This window comes from Dendrobates tinctorius, unplaced genomic scaffold, assembly GCF_039654945.1.
Source record: "Dendrobates tinctorius isolate UK_male_01 unplaced genomic scaffold, ASM3965494v1 ptg000010l, whole genome shotgun sequence".
In the NCBI taxonomy this organism is placed as follows: domain Eukaryota; kingdom Metazoa; phylum Chordata; class Amphibia; order Anura; family Dendrobatidae; genus Dendrobates; species Dendrobates tinctorius.
In genome coordinates, this window is record NW_027361678.1 from 9028207 (window position 1) to 9053110 (window position 24904).

At 46.6% G+C, this 24904-nt stretch overlaps 1 protein-coding gene across 7 annotated transcripts in view; it reads left to right on the forward strand.

Moving 5' to 3' along the window:
* MGA (MAX dimerization protein MGA) overlaps nt 1-24904 on the forward strand; it is a 242418-nt gene that overhangs the window by 93114 nt on the left and 124400 nt on the right. For all 7 annotated transcript variants that reach the window (XM_073586415.1, XM_073586424.1, XM_073586433.1 and 4 more), the window contains exons 7-8: nt 3953-4060; nt 21594-22267. In XM_073586415.1, coding sequence (XP_073442516.1) covers nt 3953-4060; nt 21594-22267 — 782 coding nt within the window. The remainder of the gene's footprint in view (nt 1-3952; nt 4061-21593; nt 22268-24904) is intronic.

Below are 24904 nucleotides of genomic sequence, written 5' to 3' on the forward strand. Positions count from 1 at the left end.
TTAAGTGAAAAATGTATTGTAGTACAATGTGAACATCAGACATGTAATCATTTTTATGATACAATAATCAAGATATTTTAGATAGAACATAATATATATTTATTGGAATACAACTTTAGAACACAACAAACTGTAATAAATTGTAAATATGTAATACACTATGTAATATTGATTTTATATATATATATATATATATATATATATATTATATATATATATATATATATATATATATATATATATATATATATATATATATATATATATATAGTGTGTGTGTGTGTATATATATATAATATTACTAAGTAATAAACTATGTAAGTGGCAAAGCAGTTTTCAACGAAAACATACTAAACCCACAAGAGAAAGTGCGGACGGCACCGCTGTTACCTTGAAATCGCTGGTGATATGCGGCAAACAGAAGCCCAACAGCTGGCGATCCCGGGTGCCAGACTTCGTAGTAATCAATCCTTGAATCCAAGCAGAGGAATAGTCGCACTCATCGAGATAATTCAATCATCAATTTATTGACATATAAATAACATGTCAGGTCGGGGGGAGTGACATAAGGAGTGCACAGAGGCTGACAACGTCCGTTTTGCGCTATACGAGCGCTTCAACGGGTCAAACACTGGAAGGAAGTGATGAGTTCGAATAGGAAACACTTCCCTCCACAGCTGCTGTCTAAGTGACTTAAGTGAAATTAAAAACATGTGGAGTTACACATAAACAAATAGAAAACATGAATTCAGACACACTGCCTAGGCGGTAAAAAACATTTAGTTACATCAAGAGATAATCGCATTATGAAACATATCAAAAAGAACAACCATCAAAATTGCACAGGAAGATTCTATTCCAAAAATTCTCTGCAAAAAATTCCTTAGGGAAAAAAACCTTTTCTTCCTCTCATAACAGAAAAACCCTCTTAGAAGACTTCTTTCGGGACTGAAAAAGCAACTTCTTCATATACCCTTTATATTTTACTACAATGGATAGCTAAAAACCGTGCAATATCACCCTACTATCTCATACCCAAGAAAACTTACAAATGGAAAACCAGCTAATGAGGGAAAAAAAAATGCATATCAAATTCAACCTTTATCCTATATGATTTAAGAAAAGACATCCAATATATCTAAGATATATAACAACCATTTGACAGAGCTAATAATACAAAAGTTGCATGCAAAAAACGCTACCATGTGTACATGGACCTAGATTGTATGCATAACCCCCATATAAAGATGGTAATATTAAACAGCCAACCAGAAAACAGACATTATTACTCTAAAATAAGGCCATATTTATACTCATCACCAATCATGTTGTCACAGAATAAACATCTATGTGCGACTCAAATCTCAACAATAATACTCCACTTACTAGACACCGCCTATACAACTCCTTATAAAAAACTGGCCATGTCTATCCTATCATTGAACCCTAACGGTCCTGTTGCCTGTGTACTCATAATCCATCTCGATTCTCGTCTTAACAATATTTTATTGAGATTCCCTCCCTGTGGAGGTAATGCCACCTTCTCAATCCCCGCAAAGGAAAGAACATTAGGATCCATTCCATGTATATCTCTAACATGGCTAATTAAGCACGGGACTCCTTTACCTGTTACAATAGATTTAAAATGTTCCCGAAACCGAACGTACAATGGGCGTATGGTTTTACCTATATAAAAGAAACGACAAGTACAAAAAACCACATGATCCGTTTTACATGTAATCAAATCTGAAACTACATGTTTCACTGCACCCATCTGCAATACACGATCAGTACAATGAAACTTGCAGTAGGAACAATGTCCACGGCATTCCCCTACTCAGTCAAGTGTCTCCTTTAGTTATTATTCGATTCTGAACCAAAATGTCTCTTTACAATCAGATTTCCAGGAAGTCCCTCTTGCCGACTATCTCTTATTGCCAGCTGCAGCCTGTGCACAACTTTCTCCAGCACAGGGCCCAAGAATCAGATCCTGTGCAGGGCACTGCGTTTTTGCGGATCCGTTTTTTGCTGTAAAATGCAATGACTCTGGACATCCCAGCAAAGTAAATGGGTTTCAAGATATGACATTCAGACACATTGTTTTGTGAGGATTCGTTTTTGGGCTGAAGGAGCATGTCAGTTTGTGTGGCATTTTTCTAATCTGCTTTTGCTATTGAAAACATCTATGAGCTCAAAAACCTTTCAGGTGATGCGGTTTTTTAAAAAGCTGATCTGCTTTTGCAGCTGAAAAATGTATCCTCAAAAAACGCAGGAAAAACGCTGTGTGTGAATGTAGCCTTAGATCAGGAATAGAACAGCCATTTATAGGACATTTCATAACTTTCCGAAATTCCTATGAAAAAATATTCAGCACATTCTGCATTGAGCTACTGTACCTAATTTATTGTATATTTTAGGAGTCGGTCCATTTTATACTGACTCCAACTCCACCAAATGAGCTCCGACTCCACAGCCGTGGTTATAACTAACCACAGTTGGTCACTATGCCCAGGCAACGCCGGGCTCTTCGGCGAGTATACATATAAGAACAGCATCTGCAAGGAGTTTGTATGTTCTCCCCGTGTTTGCGTGGGTTTCCTCCCACATTCCAAAGACATACTGATAGGGAATTTAGATTGTGAGCCCCAATGGGGACAGTGATAAGAAATATCTATAAAGCACTATGGAATATGTTGGTGCTATATATATTGTATTTTTCGGGCTATAAGGCTAAGGTCACACAAGGCGTTTTTGCAGCAATTTTTTAATGCAAATTTTCTTCTGCATTTTACAGTACCAGGGAAGTCTGAAATTTCAGAAATCTCATGTGCACACAGCTTGTTTCATTTATTTTCGTCATCACAATTTTGTGCTTTGTTTGTTTTTTTGTGCAATGGAGCGTTTTGCTTCTTTCAGCATTATTTTTTTTTAGCGTTTTTCACCTATTGAAATTAATGGGTGGTGAGAGAGCACACCAAAAACACTGGTATCAGGTCTTGCTGTGATTTTTGTGCCAAAACCTGATTTGTATAGAATAGGACTTTTTTTTTTCAACACTAAACTTTCTCAGCATGCACAAGAGACAAATCTAGCAAGCCAAAACCGCAGCAGAAAAAACAAGGAAAGCATTCTTTTTTTTTCCTGAACCTTCCTGAACCTTCTTTCCTACCAAGAGATCAGGTTTTGCTGCAGAAAAAAAAAGCTGAAAAAACGCATAGTGTGAACTTTCCCTAAGACACACCCTTAATTTTCAGGATGAAAATGGGGGAAAAAAAATCTAATTCATGATATAGTGTTCCATCATACAGTCTGAATTCATCTTAATGGAGAAGGATGGTGGTGGATCGGGGTCACAGGAGGTGTTTAAAGGTGCGACACTGCGGGGTAATGCTCCAAGTCCCATCCCAGACTGCTAGAAGGGGGTGTTCGTTGGTGCGGGGACTCTGCCAACACTTTGTGAAAGCTCGGAGTCCCCACACTTCCATAGTTTCAATGCGGTGGACTTTGGGGGGAAATGGGTGCCGTAGTCGGCGCATGTACAGATTTCGATCTTGGGAGACGAGATCTCTGTGCCAAGATCAAGATCTGTGCATGTTCTGGCGCCCACTTTACCTAAGTCCACTACATTGAAACCATGGAGGTGCAGAGGTTGCAGGCTTTCACAAAATGTCGGTGGAGCTTCCAAACCACCAAACACCCCCTCCTACCAGACGGGGACTCGCAGCATCGCCCCTCGCTGTCGCACCTCCGAACACCCCCTCCTCCCAGCCAGGGGCCGTCGCTCAGCTCCTGTTGTCACCGCCCCCAGTAAGTTACATTCGGACTAGATGACGCACCCCCATTTTCCCCCAAAACATTTTTTGGGAAAAGTGTCTTAAAGTCCGAAATAAGCGAAATAACATAGCCTTGTACCTTCTTCATTGCCTCTTCTATTATATCGCTATAATTTTAGGATTACCATTTGTGTCCCGGACTGGTAAAACCACTGACTACACAAAGATAAAGGGCTGGCGAGGTAAATTCTCTACAGAATCTGTAACTTCATCCCAGAAAAACGAAGGTGAGGTAATCTGTTTCTATGGTTAACTGCATTTACATCTGCGTGATGATTTCTGCTGTTCTGCTGTTTCAGGAGCCTAAGGGTGTGTGCACACGTTGCGGATTGTGCTGCGGATTTTTCCACGCGGATTTTGCAAAATACGCAGGTAAGGCTGCGGTTTTCCCCTGCGGTTTGACACCTCTACAATGGAGCAGGTTTGCAACCGCTGCGGATTCCGCACAAAGAAGTGACATGCTGCGGTTTTGAAACCGCAGCAAATCCACGCAGAAAAATCTGCACCATGTGCACTGCGGTTTTTATTTTCCATTGAAAATAAAGGTACTGTACACTGCAGCAAAAACTGCTGCGGATCTGCAGGGCCTAATCCGCTGCGGATCCGCAGCAGAATCCGCAATGTGTGCACACACCCTTACAACGTAAATAATACAAATGCCTGTTCCGTTTTATGACAGTGCCAGAAGGACCCCATTGACTATAACGGGATCTGTCAGTTTTCAGTCAAAGCAGCCATCATTTTTCTGTACTATTTTATACCATGTTTTAATAGAATCAGCAATGAAAACTTATAATGAGCATTGTCTAAAGCTGTAAGGGTAAAAATTGTAGTTTTATTGTTTTATATTTTTCTTTTTCATAAATATTTTATGTGATTAACTTGCTGGTCAATAAAGCTTAATTTTATGATGGTGTAAATTTTACATAGTAACATAGTTAGCAAGGCCGAAAAAGACATTTGCCCATCCTGTTCAGCCTATATTCCATCAGAATATATCCCCAGATCTACGTCCTTCTAAAGAACCTAATAACTGTAAGATACAATATTGTTACGCTCCAGGAAGACATCTCTTGAACCCCTCGACTGAGTTCGCCATCACCACCTCCTCAGGCAAGGAATTCCAGATTCTCACTGCCCTAACAGTAAAGAATCCTCTTCTATGTTGGTGGAAAATCCTTCTCTCCTCCAGATGCAGAGAGTGTCACTTTGTGACCATCACCTTCCTCGGTATAAACAGATCCTCGGAGAGATATTTGTATTGTCCCCTTATATACTTATACATGGTTATTAGATCGTCCCTCAGTCGTCTTTTTTCTAGACTAAATAATCCTAATTTTGCTAATCTCTGTGGATATTGTAGTTCCCCCATCCCATTTATTAATTTTGTTGCCCTCCTTTGTACTTGCTCTAGTTCCATTATATCCTTCCTGAGCACCGGTGCCCAAAACTGTACACTACTCCATGTGCGGTCTAAAAAGGGATTTTCTCCTACGCCTCATTGGGGGACACAGAGACCGTGGGTGTTATGCTTTCCTGCCACTAGGAGGACACTAAGTAAACTAGAAAAAGTTAACTCCTCCCCTGCAGCATACACCCTCTCGCTGGATGAGATCTCGTCGTTCTTGCTTAGTGTCTGTAGGAGGCACTTGGGTCTGGTTTCAGACCCCATCATTTTTATTTTATTTTTTAATTTTTCTGTAAATTTTAATTTTTTAATTAACGGAGTGAAGGGGGCAATGGTTCTTTTCTACGGCCCGCTCTCCCCCAAACAACAGGCAAGCACGTGGAGTAACCCTTCACGTACACTTTCCTGCGACGAATGGGGCTGATTCCTTACCGAGTGGACGCCATGTTCACGGATTCGTTGCGAGCGCAGGAGACCCGTTTTGGAGAAGATCGTACAGCGCTTTCTTCAGCCCTTAGTCAGCCCCATAGCTCTCCGTCCCCCTGCCAGAGGGAGGACCGATCGAGCATCCCCCTTCAAGAACTCCTCCGGCTCTGCTACATCAGCTCAGGATGAGAAGAATGGACTCGGCGCTGAGTGAGCACTGGAGTTGAGGTACGGGGTCAGGTCCTGCCCCCGGGAGAAGCGCTGACTTAGCATCAGCGGCGGCACACCGGCGCATTCGCGGAACCCCCCTCCCGCGATCAGCGTTCTTGGGTGGCCCGAGAAATTTAGTCCCCGGCTTTTTCCGGCCTGCTAGGCCGCAATTTCCATAGCGCCGCCCCGCCCCCTGTGCCTACCAACGGTAGGCCAGAAATTGAGCCCCTGGCTTTTCAGGCCTACTAGGCTGCAGTTTGCATAGCGCCGCCCGCGCTATTATCGCCGCCCCCTCCTCTTGGCGCCTCTCATTACTGGTGAGACGCGCAATCGTAATCTCGGGGGGCCATCTCCCTTTACCTCAGAGCTGTGAGGTGACCTTTCAGGCGGATACTGGGTGACACTACAACAGCTATTCCTCCCGGGGGATGTAGTACAGGACCAGGTAAGCTGCATTTGCCTTCAGACTAAGGCTTAACCCTTTCCCGGCACATTCTCTGCTGCTGCAGTCAGACTCTGCCGTTAACCCTTTCCGGAGCGCTATGTCGTAATCTAAGGAAACTAGCAGGCTGCTAAGAAGCACACTATATTCTATGCCGTGTGTGCCACTTGCAAATCTACTCAGCCCCAGCGCCAGATTAATCCGTTATGCACGGACTGCGACGCGGCCTGCGCCCAAACGCCTCTCGCCGCCACTGCTGCGAGTCTTCCTGCGTTTAGTCCCCCAGAGAGGGCTGCATCCCCTGTAACGGTCGGTGGAGTCACGGATTCAGGCTATAGACTCTCTCTGGGAAGCCTCTTTAAGTCAGAGGGCGTCTTCGCGGGGAACCGTCCACCAGCAGGGGCCGTACTTGTTCAAGGGACAGTCAAGCGACAGAGCGGTCCCATGACGCGTCCCTCAGTCTGTTCTGTTTCTCGCTCTCCCTCTCCTAATGGTGACAGCGAATACGACTGATTTGGAATCTGACGCGTCAGCTCCGCAAAATTCTCCAACTGACCAAGAGTCGCTTGATTCACTTATAAATCCGTCAACAGGATTCTGGAGGTAAAGGAGGAAAATACTCCTCCTCCAGCACACGCTTTTTCGTTTAAGAGGACCAAGCGTGTACGCAAATTATTTACCAGCCACCCTGATTTTAAGGACATTGTCCAGAAACATAGATTGGTTGCAGTTCCCATCTGTGGTCCCTCCTGTATCGAGGCTAGCTTCTAAGACGCTCCTATCTGTTTCGGAAGGTTCCTCAGTCAGAAACCTCTCCGATCGTCAAACTGATTCTCGCCCACTTAGTTTTTAAAGCTTCAGGAGCGGTGCTTTTTCCATCGTTTGCAGCGATTTTGGTCACTAAGGCTATGGCCTCTTGGACAGAGGTCTTAATCACTGCTCTTCAAAGTAACAATTTCCCTCCGGAAGCTACCAGCGTCACCAGGCTGATAGTTCACACAGGAGATTTTGTAGTTGATGCCTGTTTTGATGCCGCCAATGGTGCTGCTCAAATTGCCGCTAATGCAATCTCCATTAAAAGAGCTCTTTGGCTCCGTGTCTGGCGAGCAGACGCCATGTCTAAAAGATCGCTAACTTCTCTTCCTTATCAGTCTGGTCGCCTCTTTGGGGAGAAGCTGGACCAGCTCATCTCTGATTTCTACCGGGGGGAAAAAGTAATTGCCTTCCTCAGCAAAGGGCTGTTCGGCCGTTTCGGAACCAACAGCCGACGCGATTTATTTTCGCAATAACTCCGGTTTGTCCTCCTCTACCTTCTTTTCCAACTCTAGTCGGCCCCCGCGCGGAGACAGAGGCACCCAGGTCTTATACAGACCTAATCGCTCTTGGAAGCCCAGACCTAGGGCATCCGGTTCTCGAGGACCCCGATCCCACTAATCTTCTACGCAATGACTTGTTGCTGTATCCGGCGGACGACGGCAGAGTAGGAGGTCGTCTTCTTTCATTTAGTCACGCCTGGCTCGCAGTCGTCCAAGACAAGTGGGTCAGGGAACTGGCGTTTTCTGGCTACAAGATAGAATTCTCCTCTCCTCCGTCATCACGCTTCTTTCCGTCCTCCCTCCCCAAAAAGGAAGACAACAGCCTTCCTTCGGGCTGTTCAGGCGCTGCAAAAGGACGGAGTTGTCATTCCGGTCCCTCAGGACGAACGGTTCAGAGGTTTTTATTCAAACCTTTTTATTGTTCCAAAGACGGACGGGACTATTGCGTCCATACTGGACCTCAAACTGTTAAATCAGTTGGTCAAGGTGCGGCGGTTCCGAATTGAATCTCCGATCAGTTGTCGCTTCCATGGGAAAAGGAGAGTTCCTAGCATCCATCAACATCAAGGACGCTTACCTTCACATTCCGATCTGCCCGTCTCACCAGCAGTTCCTACGTTATGCAATTCACGAGGAACACTTCCAGTTCGTTGCCTTGCCCTTCGGACTCGCCACCCGGTCCCCAGCGCCTTTGCCAAGGTCATGGCAGCTGTCACGGTCATTCTTCACTCTCGGGGAGTGGTCGTGTTACCGTATCTGGACGACCGGCTCATCAAGGGCCCGTCCTTTACAGCATGCGAGGAATCCGTAAATATAACAAATAATGCACTTTCTCGCCTGGGCTGGAAAATAAACTTCGAAAAGTCCTTCCTAAAGCCGGCTCTACAGATTTCCTTTTTGGGAATGATCTTTGACACTTCCCGCGGGTTGGTCATTCTCCCTCCAGACAAGACCCGAGCCTTACAACAGGCAGCGCGGCCTCTTTCTCAACCAGTTTCTCACTCCATTCGTTTCACCATGAGAATTCTTGGACAGATGGTAGCAGCAATGGAGGCTGTCCCGTTCGCCCAGTTCCATCTCCGTCCCTTGCAACATGTGATTCTGTTAGCCTGGGACAAGTTCTCCCTGGACCGGCGGTTCCTCCTGTCTCTGCGGGTCAGACAAGCCCTCAAGTGATGCACTCTAAAATCCTCCCTGAATCAAGGGAAGTCTTTTCTCCCATTACAATGGTTGGTTGGTAGTAACCACCGACGCAAGTCTTCTGGGCTGGGGTGCGGTTTTTCGTCACCACACGGCACAGGGTCGGTGGTCTCTTCGAGAGTCTCGTCTCCCCACCAACATCCTAGAGATTCGAGCGATCAGATTAGCCGTGAGGAGTTTTTACCTTCTCCTTGCAGGCCACTCCATCAGGATCCAATCCGACAATGCCACGGCTGTGGCGTATATCAACCACCAGGGGGGAACTCGAAGCAGGATGGCCATGCACGAAGTGAGTCACATCCTCCATTGGGCCGAAACCAATCATTCGCCCATCTCGGCAGTCCACACCCCGGGCATAGAAAATTGGGCAGCAGATTTTCTCAGCCGCCAGGGCCTGGCCTCGGGAGAGTGGACTCTTCATCATGAGGTTTTTCAGCAGATTTGCCATCTTTGCGGTACTCCGGATGTGGATCTCATGGCTTCGAGATTAAACAACAAGGTTCCTCAATCCATCATCCGATCATGCGATCCACGCGCCATCGGTGCGGTCGCCCTAGTTCTGCCGTGGCACCGGTTCCGGCTCCCGTACATCTTTCCTCTCTTGCTTCCGAGGGTCATCAAGAAGATTAAATCGGAAAGAGTACCAGTGATTCTTGTCGCGCCAGATTGGCCGCGCCACGCTTGGTACGCAGAACTCATTCAACTAGTCGCCGATGTTCCCTGGCATCTTCCAGATCATCCAGATCTGCTCTCTCAGGGTCCGTTTTACCACCAGAACTCCGGGGCCCTGTCTTTGACGGCGTGGCTGTTGAAATCTGGATTTTAACAAAGGCTGGGTTTTCTCACTAGGTGATTTCCACAATGATAGTGCTAGGAAGCCCGTGTCCATGCGCATCTATCACCAAACCTGGAAAACCTTTTTTCTCGTGATGCAAGGATCGTGGCCGATCCCCTATGATGTTCTCCATTCCTACTGTATTGGAATTCCTTCAGTCCGGACTAACGTCGGGCCTCGCACTTGGTTCGCTCAACGGCCACATCCCAGCCTTGTCAGTGTTATTCCAACGCAGACTTGCCACCAAACCTCAAGTCAGGACATTCCTTCAGGGACTTGCCCATGTGGCGGCTCCTTATAGACGACCTTTGGAACCTTGAGACCTTAACCTGGTTCTTGGGGCCCTACAGTAGGCTCCCTTTGAACCCCTCAACGACGTTCCACTGACTGTTCTCTCTTGGAAGGTGGTCTTTCTAGTGGCAATTACGTCAATCCGACGTGTTTCAGAATCGGCGGCTCTATCCTGCCGCCCTCCGTTCCTGAATTTTCATCAGGACAAGGAAGTCTTCAAGAAGTCTCCGTCCTTCCTGCCCAAGGTCGTATCCTCTTTCCACCTCAATGAGGAAATTGTTTTGCATTCTTTTTGTCCGGCACCAGTCCATCGTATTGAGACAGCCCACCACACTCTGCATGTGGTTAGGGCTCTGAGATGGTACATCTCGCGGACGGCTCCCTTCCGCCAGTCAAATCCCCTTTTCATACTTCCAGAAGGGCATAAGAAGGGTCCAGCCACTTCGAAAGCAACGCTAGCTAGGTGGATCCGCCTCGCGATTCAAGAATCCTATCGTGTCAGGAATGCGCCTGTCCCAGCAAGAATTACGGCACATTCTACCCGCTCAGTGGGCGCCTCTTAGGCCATTCGGCACCAGGCCTCGGCAGTACAGGTCTGCAAAGCTGCGACTTGGTCCAGTCTGCATACCTTTACAAAGCATTACCTAATTCATTCTCAGGCCCCTGCGGATGCAGCTCTCGGCAGACGCATCCTGCAAGCGGCAGTACCTTAGAGTTCAATCAGTGGTACATGGTGTATTAGCACATGTACGCTCTCCACCCAGGGACTGCTTTAGGACGTCCCACTGTCTCTGTGTCCCCCAATGAGGCGTAGAAGAAATAGGGATTTTTGTGTACTCACCGTAAAATCCTTTTCTCCGAGCCAATCATTGGGGGACACAGCACCCACCCTGCTTAGCATCTTTATGTCGTGACCTAGTTATAGTTATTGTTCAACTGTTTAAGCTTCCTACTGCTTTTTCACCAAGCTGATGAGATCTGTCCAGCGATAGGGTGTATGCTGCAGGGAAGGAGTTAACTTTTTCTAGTTTACTTATTGTTCTCCTAGTGGCAGGAAAGAAACGGTCTCTGTGTCCCCCAATGATTGGCTCGGAGAAAAGGATTTTACGGTGAGTACACAAAAATCCCTATTTTTACAGAGGCAATATAATGCTCTCATCATGTGTATCCAGACCTCTTTTAATGCACCCCATGATCCTGTTTGCCTTGGCAGCCTCTGCCTGGCACTGGCTGCTCCAGGTAAGTTTATCATTAACTAGGATTCCCAAGTCCTTCTCCATGTAAGATTTACCCAGAGGTTTCCCGTTCCGTGTGTAATGGTGATATTGATTCCGTCTTCCCATATGTATAACCTTACATTTATCATTGTTAAGCCGCATCTGCCACTTTTCGGCCTAAGTTTCCAACTTATTCACATCCATCTGTAGCAGAATACTATCTTGTATTGACTGCTTTACATAGTTTTGTATCATCTGAAAATATTGATATTTTACTGTGTAAACCTTCTACCAGATTGTTAGTAAATATGTTGAAGAGAATAGGTCCCAACTCCGACCCCTGCGGTACCCCACTGGTCACAGCGACCCAGTTAGAGAATATACCATTTATAACCACCCTCTGCTTTCTATCATTAAGCCAATTACTTACCATTTACACACATTATCCCCCAGACACAGCATTCTCATTTTGTGTACCAATCTCTTGTGTGGCACGGTATCAAGCGCTTTAGAAAAATCAAGATATACCACGTCCAATGACTCACCTTGGTCCAGTCTATAGCTTACCTCTTCACAAAAACTGATTAGATTGGTTTGACAGGAGCACTTCCTCATAAACTCATGCTGATATGGAGTTAAACAGTTACTCTCATTGAGATAATCTAGAATAACATCCCTCAGAAACCCTTCAAATATTTTACCAACAATAGAGGTTAGAGTTACTGGCCAGTAAATTCCAGGTTCACTTTTAGAGCCCTTTTTGAATATTGGTACCACATTTGCTATGCGCCAGTCCTGTGGAATAGACCCCGTCACTATAGAGTCCCTAAATGTAAGAAATAATGGCTTGTCTATTACATTACTTAGTTCTCTTAGTACTCGTGGGCATATGCCATCCGGACCCGGAGATTTATCTATTTTAATCTTATTTAGCCGGTTTCGCACCTCCTCTTGGGTTAGATTGGAGACTCTTAATATAGGGTTTTCTTTGTCTCTAGTCATTTCACCTAGCATTTTATTTTCCACTGTGAATACCGTGGAGAAGTAAGTGTTTAATACACAGCTCTGGCAAAAATGAAGAGGCCACTGCAAAATTTTCAGTTTGTCTGATTTTTCTCTCTATAGGTATATTTTAAAGTCAAATGTAACTTGCTATTTTATGTATAAGCTACTGACAACATGTCTCCGAATTTCCAAGCACTAAATTTTCTATTTAGTTTCAGAAAATGAGAAATGGTAAAAATAACAAAAGAAATGCAGTGCTTGCAGACCTCAAATAATGCTAAGAAAACAAGTTCATAATCATTTAGAAACAACAATACTAACGTTTTTACTCAGGAAGAGTTCAGAAATCAATATTTTGTGGAATAACCATGATTTTTAATCACAGCTTTCATGTGTCTTGGCATGCTTTCCACCAGTCTTTCACACTGCTTTTGGGTGACCTTATGCCACTCCTGGTACAAAAATTTAAGCAGTTCTTTGTTTGATGGCTTGTGACTTTCCATCTTCCACTTGATTACATTCCAGAGGTTTTCATTGGGGTTCAGGTCTGGAGATTGGGCTGGCCATGACAGGGATTTGATGTTGTGGTCCTTCATCCACATATTGATTGACCTAGCTGTGTGGCATAGCGCATTGTCCTGCTGGAAAAACCAGTCCTCAGAGTTGGGGAACATTGCCTGAGCAGAAGGAAATCAACTGTTTGTCCAGGATAACCTTGTATGCGGCTTGATTCATACGTCCTTCGCAAAGATTAACCTGCCCAATTCCAGCCTTGTTGAAGCATCCCCAGATCATCACCGATCCTCCACCAAATTTCACAGTGGGTGCAAGACACTGTGGCTTGTACGCCTCTCCAGGTCTCCATCTAACCATTGGATGACCAGGTGTTGGGCAAATTTGAAAATTAGATTCATCAGAGAAGATTACCTTACTCCAGTCCTCTATGGTCCAATCCTTAAGATCTTTGGCAAAACTTCAGCCTGGCTCTCCTTTGCTTCTCATTGATGAAAGGTTTTTTTCTAGCTTTACATGACTTGAGCCCTGCCTCTAGAAGCCTGTTACAAACTGGTCTTGCTGTGCACTTCACCCCAGCTGCCATTTACCATTCCTTTTGTAGGTCACTTGATGTCATCCTTGTGTTGCTGAGTGACATTCGAATAAGATGACGGTCATCCCGGTCAGTAAAGAGCCATTTTCGCCCTCTGCCGGTCTGTAGCTTTGTTGTCCCCAATGTCTGCTGCTTGACCTTGTTGTAATGGATTGCCATCTTAGAAATTTCTCCTTCGCCTCATTGGGGGACGCAGGTACTGTGGGTGTATGCTACTACCACCTGGAGGCTGACACTAAGTGAAAAAAAAGAGGTTAGCTCCTCCTCCGCCGTATACACCCTCGCCCCGATTGCAGGCGGAATCAGTTTTTGCTTAGTGTCCATTGGGGGCACACGTCTGGTCATTTTTTCCATGAAGATAAGACATGGGCAATGGATCCTATTGAAAGGGTCCGATTTCCACAAACCAACAACAGGCGAGCATGTACGAGTGTCGCCTCCACGTATCCTTTCCCGCTACGTTGGACATGATGCCGGACAGAGCCCTGACCACCCTAAGGTAGTGAAACCCTAGGCTGTACAGAGGCCTGCGAACAGTCCGTGCGGCCCCTACTGCATCACCAATGCCAGACAGCGGTGATGGAAGGTGGCTGACGGTCCCTCTCCTCATCCCCTATAGGGAAGATGGAGATGGGCACCCTCCTTAAGCTTTTTTTCAGCCCCCCTCCCCCCCCCAACCTGAGGATCAAGATGGACGTCTAGGGGTGAGGCATGGAAGGAGGTGGGCTGGGAGGGCTCCTGTAGACCCCCGTGGTCGGCACTCCTGGTGGCGCAGTTTTCGGGCATCCCCGGGCCTCCTGGGTTGCGCCACATAGCGTGGCAGCCGGTGGCGCATGCTTTCTCTGTCCAGGCCCGGTGTCCGGCGGTCCTGCCCTGAGGCTGGGCGCACGCCGGAAATTTAGTCCCCGACTTTTGCCGGAGATAGGCCTCGGGCGGAAGTCCCGCCCCCTGTGACGTGGACACTTCCGGCGGACCCGCCCCCCGGGGCCTCGGGCGGACGTCAAAAATTTAGTCCCTAGCTTCTGCCAGGGACTAGGCCGCGTACGGAATTCCGCCCCATGACGTCCCGGGGCCGCTCAAAACAGCTTTTGGCCCTTGGCATATCACTTAACAGCCATCATGTCCAGAAAAGCTAAACCACACACGTTCTTATATGTTGCGTTCACCTCCTGCCAGTCCGCCTTCCCATGTGCGCAAACCTCCCCTACGACCGAGCCCAGTGTACTGAGCCCCCCGGAATGGGCTCTGTCTCAGTCCATGGCATCGTTTACGAGAGCAATCGAGTCCCTCCGGGCCCCAGATAGGGGTAGGGATAGCGGCTCGCCTGTGTTAGAGGGGTCCTCCACCTCACAGGAGCCTCCGGCCTGAAGGGGCCGCTATCACTCTAGGCAGACGCGGGGGAAACGAACCCACACAGCGTCTCCCGATCCATCTGGTGCTTCGGCATCCATAAGCTCGGCTTCTTGCTCACCTTCACCAAGGGTCGTTAACGGGAGCTCAGATTACGACTCATGAGCCGCTTGATTCGGGTACTCCAGAATACCGGGAAACAATTGACAGTCTCATTGAGGCTGTCAGCCAGACCCTTGGGATCGAAGATGATTCCACCTTGGCCTCAGGTCACAAGGTCTCATTTAAGCGAGCAAAGCGGCCGCATGGAGCTCTCACCCAGAGTTTGATGGCATAGTACAACAACACAGGGAGCGGCCCGACAAGCATTTCTCAGGGCAAAAGGCACTCGAGGCGAGGTATCCGTTCGCCCCTGATCTCCGTAAGAAATGGGCAGAGTCCCCAACAGTAGATCCACCCGTGTCACGCTTGGCCTCTAGGACCCTGTTATCCATACCTAGTGGGTCCTCTATCAAGGATCCCACTTGACCGTCTCATAGAGAGCCTAGCTCGCTCAGTATTTGAGGCATCAGATTCAGCACTCTCCCCCTCATTTGCGGCAACCTGGGTAGCAAAGGCCATTTTGGCTTGGTCAGAATCATTGAACAGGGCCCTGCAGGGTATGGACCTACCAGCAGAGGTATCAGAGATCGCGAATCAAATTACTTTGGCCGGGGACTACCAAATGACTTGAGACAATTTCAAGGTGACTTCGGCAAGGTCGGTGGCCGCCTGCTTTGGTTTCGCCACGCCTGGCTCTCGGTCTCACACGACACATTGGTAGCAGAGCTGGTGTCCTCGGGGTACAAGATAGAATTCTATCAAATACCCCTCAAGATGGTTTTTTCTTTACTGTCCTCCCAAAGTAATCGCCCGAGCAAGGGCTTTACTCAAGGCCATAAAATTACTCCAGCACAACTTAGTCATTGTCCCCGTACCGGATAACGAAAAATATCAGGGGTTCTACTCCAACTTGTTCACGGTGCCCAAAAAAGATGGGGCCGTCAGGCCATTCTTTTGGAACTAAAGCTCCTGAACAAGTTAATCAGGATCAGACGTTTCCTGATGGAGTCTCTCCGTTCAGTCATATCTGCCATGGGGCGGGGAGAATACTTGGCCTCTATCGACATCCAAGACGCCTACTTACACATCCCCATTTTTCCCCCGCACCAAAGGTTTCTGCGCTTTGCCATCAACGGCCTACATTTTCAGTACGCAGCACTGCCCTTCGGGTTGGCCACCGCTCCCGGGGTATTCACAAAAGTCATGGCAGTCGTCATGGCCACCCTGCACTCCCGGGGCAAAGTTGTCTTTCCTTATTTAGACGACCTCTTGGTCAAGGGCCCTTCATTTCGGACATGCGAGGAGAGTATCAGCATCACACTAGATACTCTTTCCCGCTTATAATGGTTAGTCAATCTGAAAAAGTCATCCCTTGTTCCAGCTCAGAGGATTTCCTTCTTAGGAATGATCTTCGACACTTCCTGATGGTTGGTAATTCTCCCTCAGGACAAGGCCTTAGCTCTCCGGCAGGGAGCCCGAAAACTGCGCCAACCAGTCCCTCATACCATCCGCTTCTGCTTGAGGATCCTGGGAAAGATGGTGGCAGCAATGGAGGCAATTCCGTTTGCCCATCTCCATCTTCGCCCCCTGCAGCACGCCCTCTTATCAACCTGGGACAAAAACCCATTCTCTCTTGATAGCCGGTTGTCCACGCAGGTCACACAGGCACTCGGGTGGTGGACAGCCAGTGCCTCACTTCTCCAGGGCAAGCCCTTTCCCCAGACCATTGTTGGTGGTGACAACCGACGCCAGCCTCCTCGGCTGGGGAGCGATTTTTCGCCACCACACGACCCAGGGACGGTGGTTGCCGCAGGAGGCACACCTCCCAATCAACTTATTGGAAATATGGGCAATCCGGCTAGCTCTGCAACAGTTTCATCACCTGCTAGCAGGCCGTCCTGGTCGGATTCAGTCTGACAACGCCACGGCTGTGGCTTACATAAATCCTCAGGGGGGGAACCCGCAGCAGGGCAGCCATGTGTGAGGTGGAGCATGTGCTTCATTGGGCCGAGAGAAACCACTCGGTGATATCGGCAGTCCACATCCTGGGCGGCAGACTTCTTCAGCCGGCAGAGTCTCGCATCCGGGGAATGGTCACTACACCCCGAGATTTTCTGACAGATTTGCCAACGATGGGGGACGCCAGATGTGCACCTGATGGCCTCCAGAATGAACGCCAAGGTACCAGCGCTTGTCGCTCGATCCCGGGACCCGCAGGCAATTGCCGTGGATGCGTTGGTTGTGCCATGGAACAGTTTCGCCTCCCATACCTATTCCCCCAGCTGCCACTACTTCCGAGGGTCATCAAGAAGATCAAGGCAGAAGGGGTTCCGGTGATTCTGATGGCCCCAGATTGGCCTAGTCGGGCATGGTATGCAGACCTAGTACAGCTACTCGCTGACATTCCTTGGCGCCTGCCAGAGCGCCCAGACCTACTGTCCCAGGGCCCGATCTACCACCCGAACTCAGGGGCCCTGTGTTTGATGGCTTGGCCGTTGAATCCTGGGTTCTAACCCAAGCTGGGTTTGGCCACAATGTGGTTGCTACAATGGTTAGCGCTCAGAAGCCGGCCTCAGCACGTATTTATCACCATACCTGGAAGGTTTTCTTCACATGGTGTCGGAACCATGGTTGTTCTCCACTAAGATTTTCTATTCCCAACATCTTGGCTTTTCTTCAGACTGGCCTAGACTCAGGCTTCGCCCCAAGTTCCCTCAGTAGACAAATATCGGCCTTATCTGTTCTTCCGTTCTGTTCCAGCGCAGGATTGCTACCAATCTGCAGGTAAAGACTTTCATTCAGGGAGTCTCCCACTTGGTACCTCCTTATAGGGCGCCCCTGGACGCTTGGTCCTAAGTGTTCTACAGGAGGCTCCATTTGAACTGTTACAGGAGGTCACTTTAGCCTACCTTTCTTGGAAGGTAGTATTTCTTGTGGCGATAACGTCAATCAGGCGGGTCTCAGAGCTGGCAGCACTATCCTGCCGAGCTCCGTTTCTGGTCTTTCACAAAGATGAGGTGGTTCTCAGACCAGCCCCTCCTCCTTTTTCGCAAAGCACTACAATATCCATACTCAGGCTTCGGCAGATGCGAGTCTGGGTAGAAGGATTCTCCAAGCAGCGGTGGCGCACCTTTAGACAGGAGGTGCATGTAGCTTGGATCGGTGAGTCAACTTCCCACCCAGGGACTGCTTTAGGACGTCCCACAGTACCTGTGTCCCCCAATGAGGTGAAGGAGAAACATGGATTTTTGTGATAACTCACCGTAAAATCCTTTTCTCCGAGACGCTCATTGGGGGACACAGCACCCACCCTGATAGCCAAATTGGCTTCTGTTTTGTCTAATTAATATGCTTTTTTGAATGATATTAGGGTGGTTTTTTCTAGACATGTTACGTGCATTAAGGTTGATGTTGTCTGATTTTTTTTGTTTGATCTCCTACTGCTTTTGCACCAAACTGATTCCGCCCGCAATCGGGGCGAGAGTGTAAACGGCGGAGGAGGAGCTAACCACTTTTTTTCACTTAGTGTCAGCCTCCAGGCGGCAGTAGCACACACCCACAGTACCTGTGTTCCCCAATGAGCGTCTCGGAGAAAAGGATTTTACGGTGAGTTATCACAAAAATCCTTGTTTTAAGGATGGAGGCAAAATGATGCTCACTGTATCCCTCTGCTAGTAAAGCCAGAATTGAGCCCTTCTTTTCCTCACTCAAAACTTTTCTTTTCAACTCTTTTGGCATGGTTAAAAGTTATTTTTTCATTCCTATTACTTGTGGGATATTACTAGCACTGGTTTTGCCATCCAGCTTGTCCTGTTGCAAGAGTATTGTGAACACCACAGCAGGGTTTTTCATACTTTCCTTTGTTAAATAAGATTTGGTTCAGGTGATCACCTAATCCGAAGCACATTAAGTAGAATGAGGTGTACTCTGGTTGGAATTCAACTGACATTGGATGGAATGGCTGTCAGACATGTAGAGAAGCTGATTTTTCTAAAACTGTGCAGTGGTCTCTTAATTTTTGCCAGAGCTGTATTAGCATTTTCCTCGTCCTCTACAGCCATTCTTTCTTTATTAAGGGGCCTACACTTTCTTTTGATTCTTTTACTATTGATATAGTTGAACAGTTTGGGATTAGTCTTAGGGGTACTTCACACTAAGCGAGATCGCTGATGCGTCGCTGATTTTGTGACGCAACAGCAACTGTGCTCCCTCCTCCGCCGGGTATCGCTGATCGTGCAGGAATGTCCAACGATCAGCGAGCTCCCAGCTGGTATCCAGGGTAAATAGCGGGTAACTAAGTGCGCGCGCCACTTAGTTACCTGCTGTGTACCCTGGATACCAGCTCCAGCACGCTGGTATCCAGGGTAAACAGCAGGTAACTAAGTGACGCGTGCACTTAGTTACCCGCTATTTACCCTGGATACCTGCGTCCTCGCTGGTGAGTCTTCCTGTTTGACAACTCACCAGCAATCATGTAGCGACTCACCAGTGATCCTGACCAGGTCGTATCGTCGTCGGGATCGCTGGTGCGTTGTTTAATGTAACGGGACCCTTACTCTGCTTAGCAGTGTACTTCTCTGGTTCCTTTTTGGCAGCTTTAATTTTTTTTTTAGATAATGTATTTTTCTCCCTATAGTTTTTTAGGGCTTCAATGGTGTCATCCTGCTTTAGTAGTTTAAATGCTTTCTTTTTGCTGTTAATTGTCCCTCTTACTTCTTTGTTTAGCCCCATTGGGTTTTTCTTATTTCTTGTCCTTTTATTCCCACAAGGTATAAACCGCTTACAATGCCTATTTAGGATGTTCTTAAACATTTCCCATTCATTATCTGTATTTTTATTTCTGAGGACATTGTGTTAGGCGTCCAGTTCCGGGAGCTGCACAGCGGGAATCCTGAGCCTTGCCGTTGACGGTCTCCCATTCCTCTTCAGCCGCAGTGAAGCCTGCTCAGCAGACTCCTGGATTTGGCATCCTGCTCTCACCAGCATTGTGGGCTTGGTTGCTGCTGCCACCTTTGTTTTAGTTATGGCAATGCAGCCTGGCCAGCAGCAAAAGACTCCAGAGTCTAAAGGTACTGTCACACTTAGCGATGTACCAGCGATCCCGACCAGCGATATGACGCGGTCAGGATTGCTGGTACATCGCTAAGTGGTCGCTAGTGAGCTGCCACACAGGCAGATCTCACTAGCGACATCGCTGGGGATGGGGGTCGCTACTTACCTGTCACACCAGGCGATCCTGCGTCCTCCCGCCTGGCTGCACGCGTCGCTCGTCCTCACAGCAGGAAGCGCCGCAGGAAGCTGACGACGAGAAACAGTCCTGAACGTTCTCGCGCGATCAGCGATAACCAGCGGGGGAGCCGGTTGTAGGTAAGTATCAGACACAGAGATATCGCTAGCAATATCGCTATAACGTCACAAGTTATAGCGATATTGCTAGCGATATCTCTTAGTGTGACAGGCCCTTAAGTCCTTCCTTCGGTCCACTGAGCATGCTCGTGGGACGATCTCCCTTTGGGGATCGGGGGTCACATGCTCAGGTCCTTCTGCTGGCATTGGATCTTCAGGAGGGTCCCGGAAGGACGTCGCTATAAAAGGTTCGCATGGCCGCCCCGCCATGCGCTATGATAGACTCTGAGGCTATAGTGTTTAGTGTATGTGTGATGACGGATGTATGAGACTGGTGATTGACTCATTAAGATTCCCCCTCCTTGGATATTACGCATGAGTTAGGGTTTAGGAATCAGAGTCAGCACCGTTGCTCTGCGCCGCAGTGTAACTACTCATCACTCTCTAGCGCCCTGGGGCGTCGGCCAGTACAGGCCACTTGAACCATTGCTACCGCAGCATCCGCCAGAGTAGCGCCGTATGTGCGCTTTCCAGCTCAGTTGTCAGCCTGGTTAGTGGCATTTGCCAGGGCGGACATTGCACCCGCTCAGAGTGGTGGTTCACATTGCTGTGACCTGTGATATTAACAGGTCTCATTTATTCGCCGGCTGGTGCGAACTCCGTGAGGTAACGGAGTTCGTCCCTGCAAGCACCGGGTCAGTGGTTACCTGCCGGTATCCGGCTTCCTCCTACGCACCTCTCTCCTCATTGCTTAGCTGCAGTTTGTCACATCTGCACGGTGGGCCCCGGGCTGCGAACGCACCTCATATATCTTTATTATTTGGTGCGTTCCGCCAGCCCGTAACACATTGTCCCAGTCAACCAGATTAAGGGCATCTCTAAGTTGGTTAAACTTTGCCTTCCTAAAGTTCAGTGTTTTTGTGACTCCCTGACAAGTCCTCCTAGCGAAAGACAAGTGAAGATTTGTTATTCTGTCAGGTCTATTAGATACTATTAGGTCTAAAAGTGCTGCTCCTCTGGTTGGATTCTGCCACAATTGTGAAAGATAATTTTTCTTGGTTATTAGCAGAAACCTGTTGCCTTTATGGGTTTCGCACGCCTGTTTCCCAGTTAATATCCAGGTAGTTAAAGTTCCTCATAACAAGGACCTCATTATGGGTTGCATCTTCATCTATCTGCTTTAGTAGTAGACTTTCAATGATTTTTTATATTTGGGGGTTTGTAACAGACCCTAATGAGAATTTTGTTGTTATTTTTCAATAAAATAGTTAACTTTCAATAATCTTTGCAATTTATTGCCATAGTCTTATTCCAGATTATGTGAATTTATGGTGCTTAGTTAAGATATATAATCTCGATCCCTACTGATTTCAATTTTGCACTTATGATGTGTGTATATATATGATATATAAAATATTATAATACTTATTGTTTGGGGCAATGCATTAGTACCTGTCTAAGAAGTATTTCTGTAAACATGATGTATAAATATTCTTTTCTGCAGTCGGACGACCGGAGAGCTCCCTGAAGAATCTTTCGGCCTTTTGCAGTGATGAACTTGATGAGTATCTAGAAAATGAAGCAAAACTGATGGGCGACCTCAAAGAACTGATTCCGGAACCGGAATCCTCTATCAGTTACCAGCTTCCTACTAAAAGCAGCAGTTACGTGAGGACGCTGGACAGTGTGCTAAAGAAGCAAGCACAACAAGCAATGTCCTCTTTAAATGCTGCAGACTCATTACCTGTGCCAAGGGTAAAACGCAAGTATACTCGCAGAGCTCCCACCCTTAAATCAAATTCCAAACTAAAGCCTATTTTACCAGTCCTTCCTAATGCAAAAAAGCCTTTTAAATCACACCGTCCAGGCAAGAAGAACCGTTCTGCATCACACCTTCTGGATTTAGTAATGTTCTCCCCATCCAGTTCTGTGGAAATACTATCTAAATCCCAGCCTGTAGTAAAGCCCTCAGTGGGTGTGCAGATGGACACAATACAGCAGAACTTGTATCAAGCGCAGATGCAAAGTCAGCAATTGTTTTCAAAACCTATTGGGTTTTCTAAAAGTCAGTTAAAACTTTCGGATTTCGAAGAGTGTGCCATCTTGGAAGGCAAGCCTCGCACTTATATCACCGAGGAACGGGCGAGTGTCTCTCTCTGCACTCTACTTACAGTCCAGGTAAGCTTATTGCTTGGGAGGATAATTCTAACACACTTTGAGATGTTATATTGGCAATGGGGCAATTTTTTTTTTTTTTTGCACTTTTTTTTTTTTTTCTTTCTCCCCTTCTTCCAAGAGTCATAACGTTTCTATTTTTTCATCGACCTATTTGTGTTATTAGGGCTTGTTTTTACCTGGCAAATTGTATTTTTAAATGCCATTTATTTTCCTATACAGTGTACTGTAAAAAAAAATACATTTTGTTTTTCAGTACATAAAGAACATTTCTGACGTTTATTTTTCTCTTTTCACCTTATGAAGTTTACTGTGTGTGTGTGTGTGTAGTGTGTGTGTGTGTGTGTGTGTGTGTGTATACATATACAGTGGGGGAAAAGTATTTAATCAGCCACCAATTGTGCAAGCTCTCCCACTTAAAAAGATGAGAGATCCCTGTAATTGACAAACAAATCCAGAAAACAAATCCGGAAGATCAACTTGTGTGATTTGGCAAGATTTATTTTGCAAATTATGATGGAAAATAAGTATTTGGTCACCTAAAAATATTCACGAATTCTGGCTCTCACAGGCCTGTAACTTCTTCTTTAAGACACCTGTCCACAACATCAAACAGTCACACTCTAAACTCCACTATGGTGAAGACCAAAGAGCTGTCGAACAACAGCAGAAACAAAATTGTAGCCCTGCACAGGGCTGGAAAGACTGAATCTGCAATAGGTAAGCAGATTGGTGTGATTAAATCATATGTGGGAGCAATAATAAGAAAATGGAAGACATACAAGACCACTGATGATCTCCCTCGATAGGGGCTCCACGCAAGATCTCATCCCGTGGGGTCAAAATGATCACAAGAACGGTGAGCAAAAATCCCAGAACTACAGGGGGGGACCTAGTGAATGACCTGCATAGAGCTGGGACCACCATAACAAAGACTACCATCAGTAACACCCTATGTCGCCAGGGACTCAGATCCTGTAGTGCCAGACGCGTCCCCCTGCTTAAGCCAGTACATATCCGGGCCCGTCTGAAGTTTGCTAGAGGGCATTTGGATTATCCAGAAAAGTATTGAGAGAATGTCATATGGTCTGATGAAACCAAAGTAGAACTGTATGGTAGAAACAAAACTTGTCATGTTTGGAGGCGACAGAATGCTGAGTTGCATCAAAAGAACACCATACCTACTGTGATGCATGGGGGTAGTAACATCATGCTTTGGGGCTGTTTCTCTGCAAAGGGACCAGTACGACTGATCCGTGTACATGAAAGAATGAATGCAAACCTCCTTCCATCAACAAGGGCATTGAACATGAAACGTGGATGGGGTCTTTCAGCATGATAATGATCCCAAGCCACACCGCCAGGGCAACGAAGGAGTGGTTACAGAAAACGTTTGACCTCATTGCCAACAAAGAATATATAACAAAATATTGAGATGAACTTTTGTTAATTACCACATACTTATTTTTCACCATAATTTGCAAAATAAATGTTGCCAAATCAGACAAAATGATTTTCTGGATTTGTTTTCTCATTTTGACTCTCATAGTTGTGATCTACCTATGATGTCAATTACAGGCCCCTCTCATCTTTTTAAGTGGGAGAACTTGCACAATTGGTGGCTGACTAAATACTTTTTCTCCTTCGCCTCATTGGGGGACACAGACCATGGGTGTTATGCTGCTGCCACTAGGAGACTGACACTAAGTGAATACAAAAAAAAAAGTTAGCTCCTCCTCTGCAGTATACACCCTCATGCTGGCTCCCAGAGAACCAGTTCTTGCTTAGTGTCTGTAGGAGGCACACGGGTCTGTTCTTCAGACCAAAAATCCTTTTTTATTTTAATTTTTTTTTACCTTTTTACTTTTTCCAAAATCATTTTTATTAAATTTTCAAGTTTTTCATACAGTTGAACATTTCTGTAAACTTACATATTATCTCACAGATAAAGGCAGTATGTGATCGAATCCCCATAATAACAAAATCCCCAAAATAATGAAGAAATTAAAATCATGTTTGCGCGCAGCCCAGGTCCCCCCTCCTCATTTCAGGCATGTGTTCATTCACATAGTTTCAGACCTTCAGATTCCCCAGCGTTCCTCCTATGCTCTCGAGTAAATACCAGTTCGAGCGTATAAATGGGTTCATTACCTCTATCCTTTCGTCTTTTGTCATTTTGTTCTCAATAAACCTCCTCCATTTTCCCATGAATTTAGCTGTTTCCTTGTCTTTGTTTCTCATCGCCTCTCTTTTATCAATGTCCAATGCTTTTTTAAGGCCCAGTATCATATATTTTCCGTCTGGGAGTGTCTGCGTTAGCCAGTTCCTCAGGATTAATCGTTTGGCCAGTAATGCTATAACATGAAATAATTTAGGAACACTCTCTTCCCTCCCTCTATTTCCCGTATGGTGCAGTATCCAACATATGGGTTCAAGTTTCACCTTAACATCCCAAATATTTCCTCGGTGAGCCTCTGTACCATCGCCCAAAAATTCTGTGTATATTGACAGTGCCACATCCCATGGATCATGTCAGTTCTCTCTTTCTGATATTTAGGGCATTTCTCTCTTCTGTTTGGGCAATTTGCTGAAGGAGGAATGTTAAAACCAAGCACAAGCCGTGCATAATTCGAAAGTGGC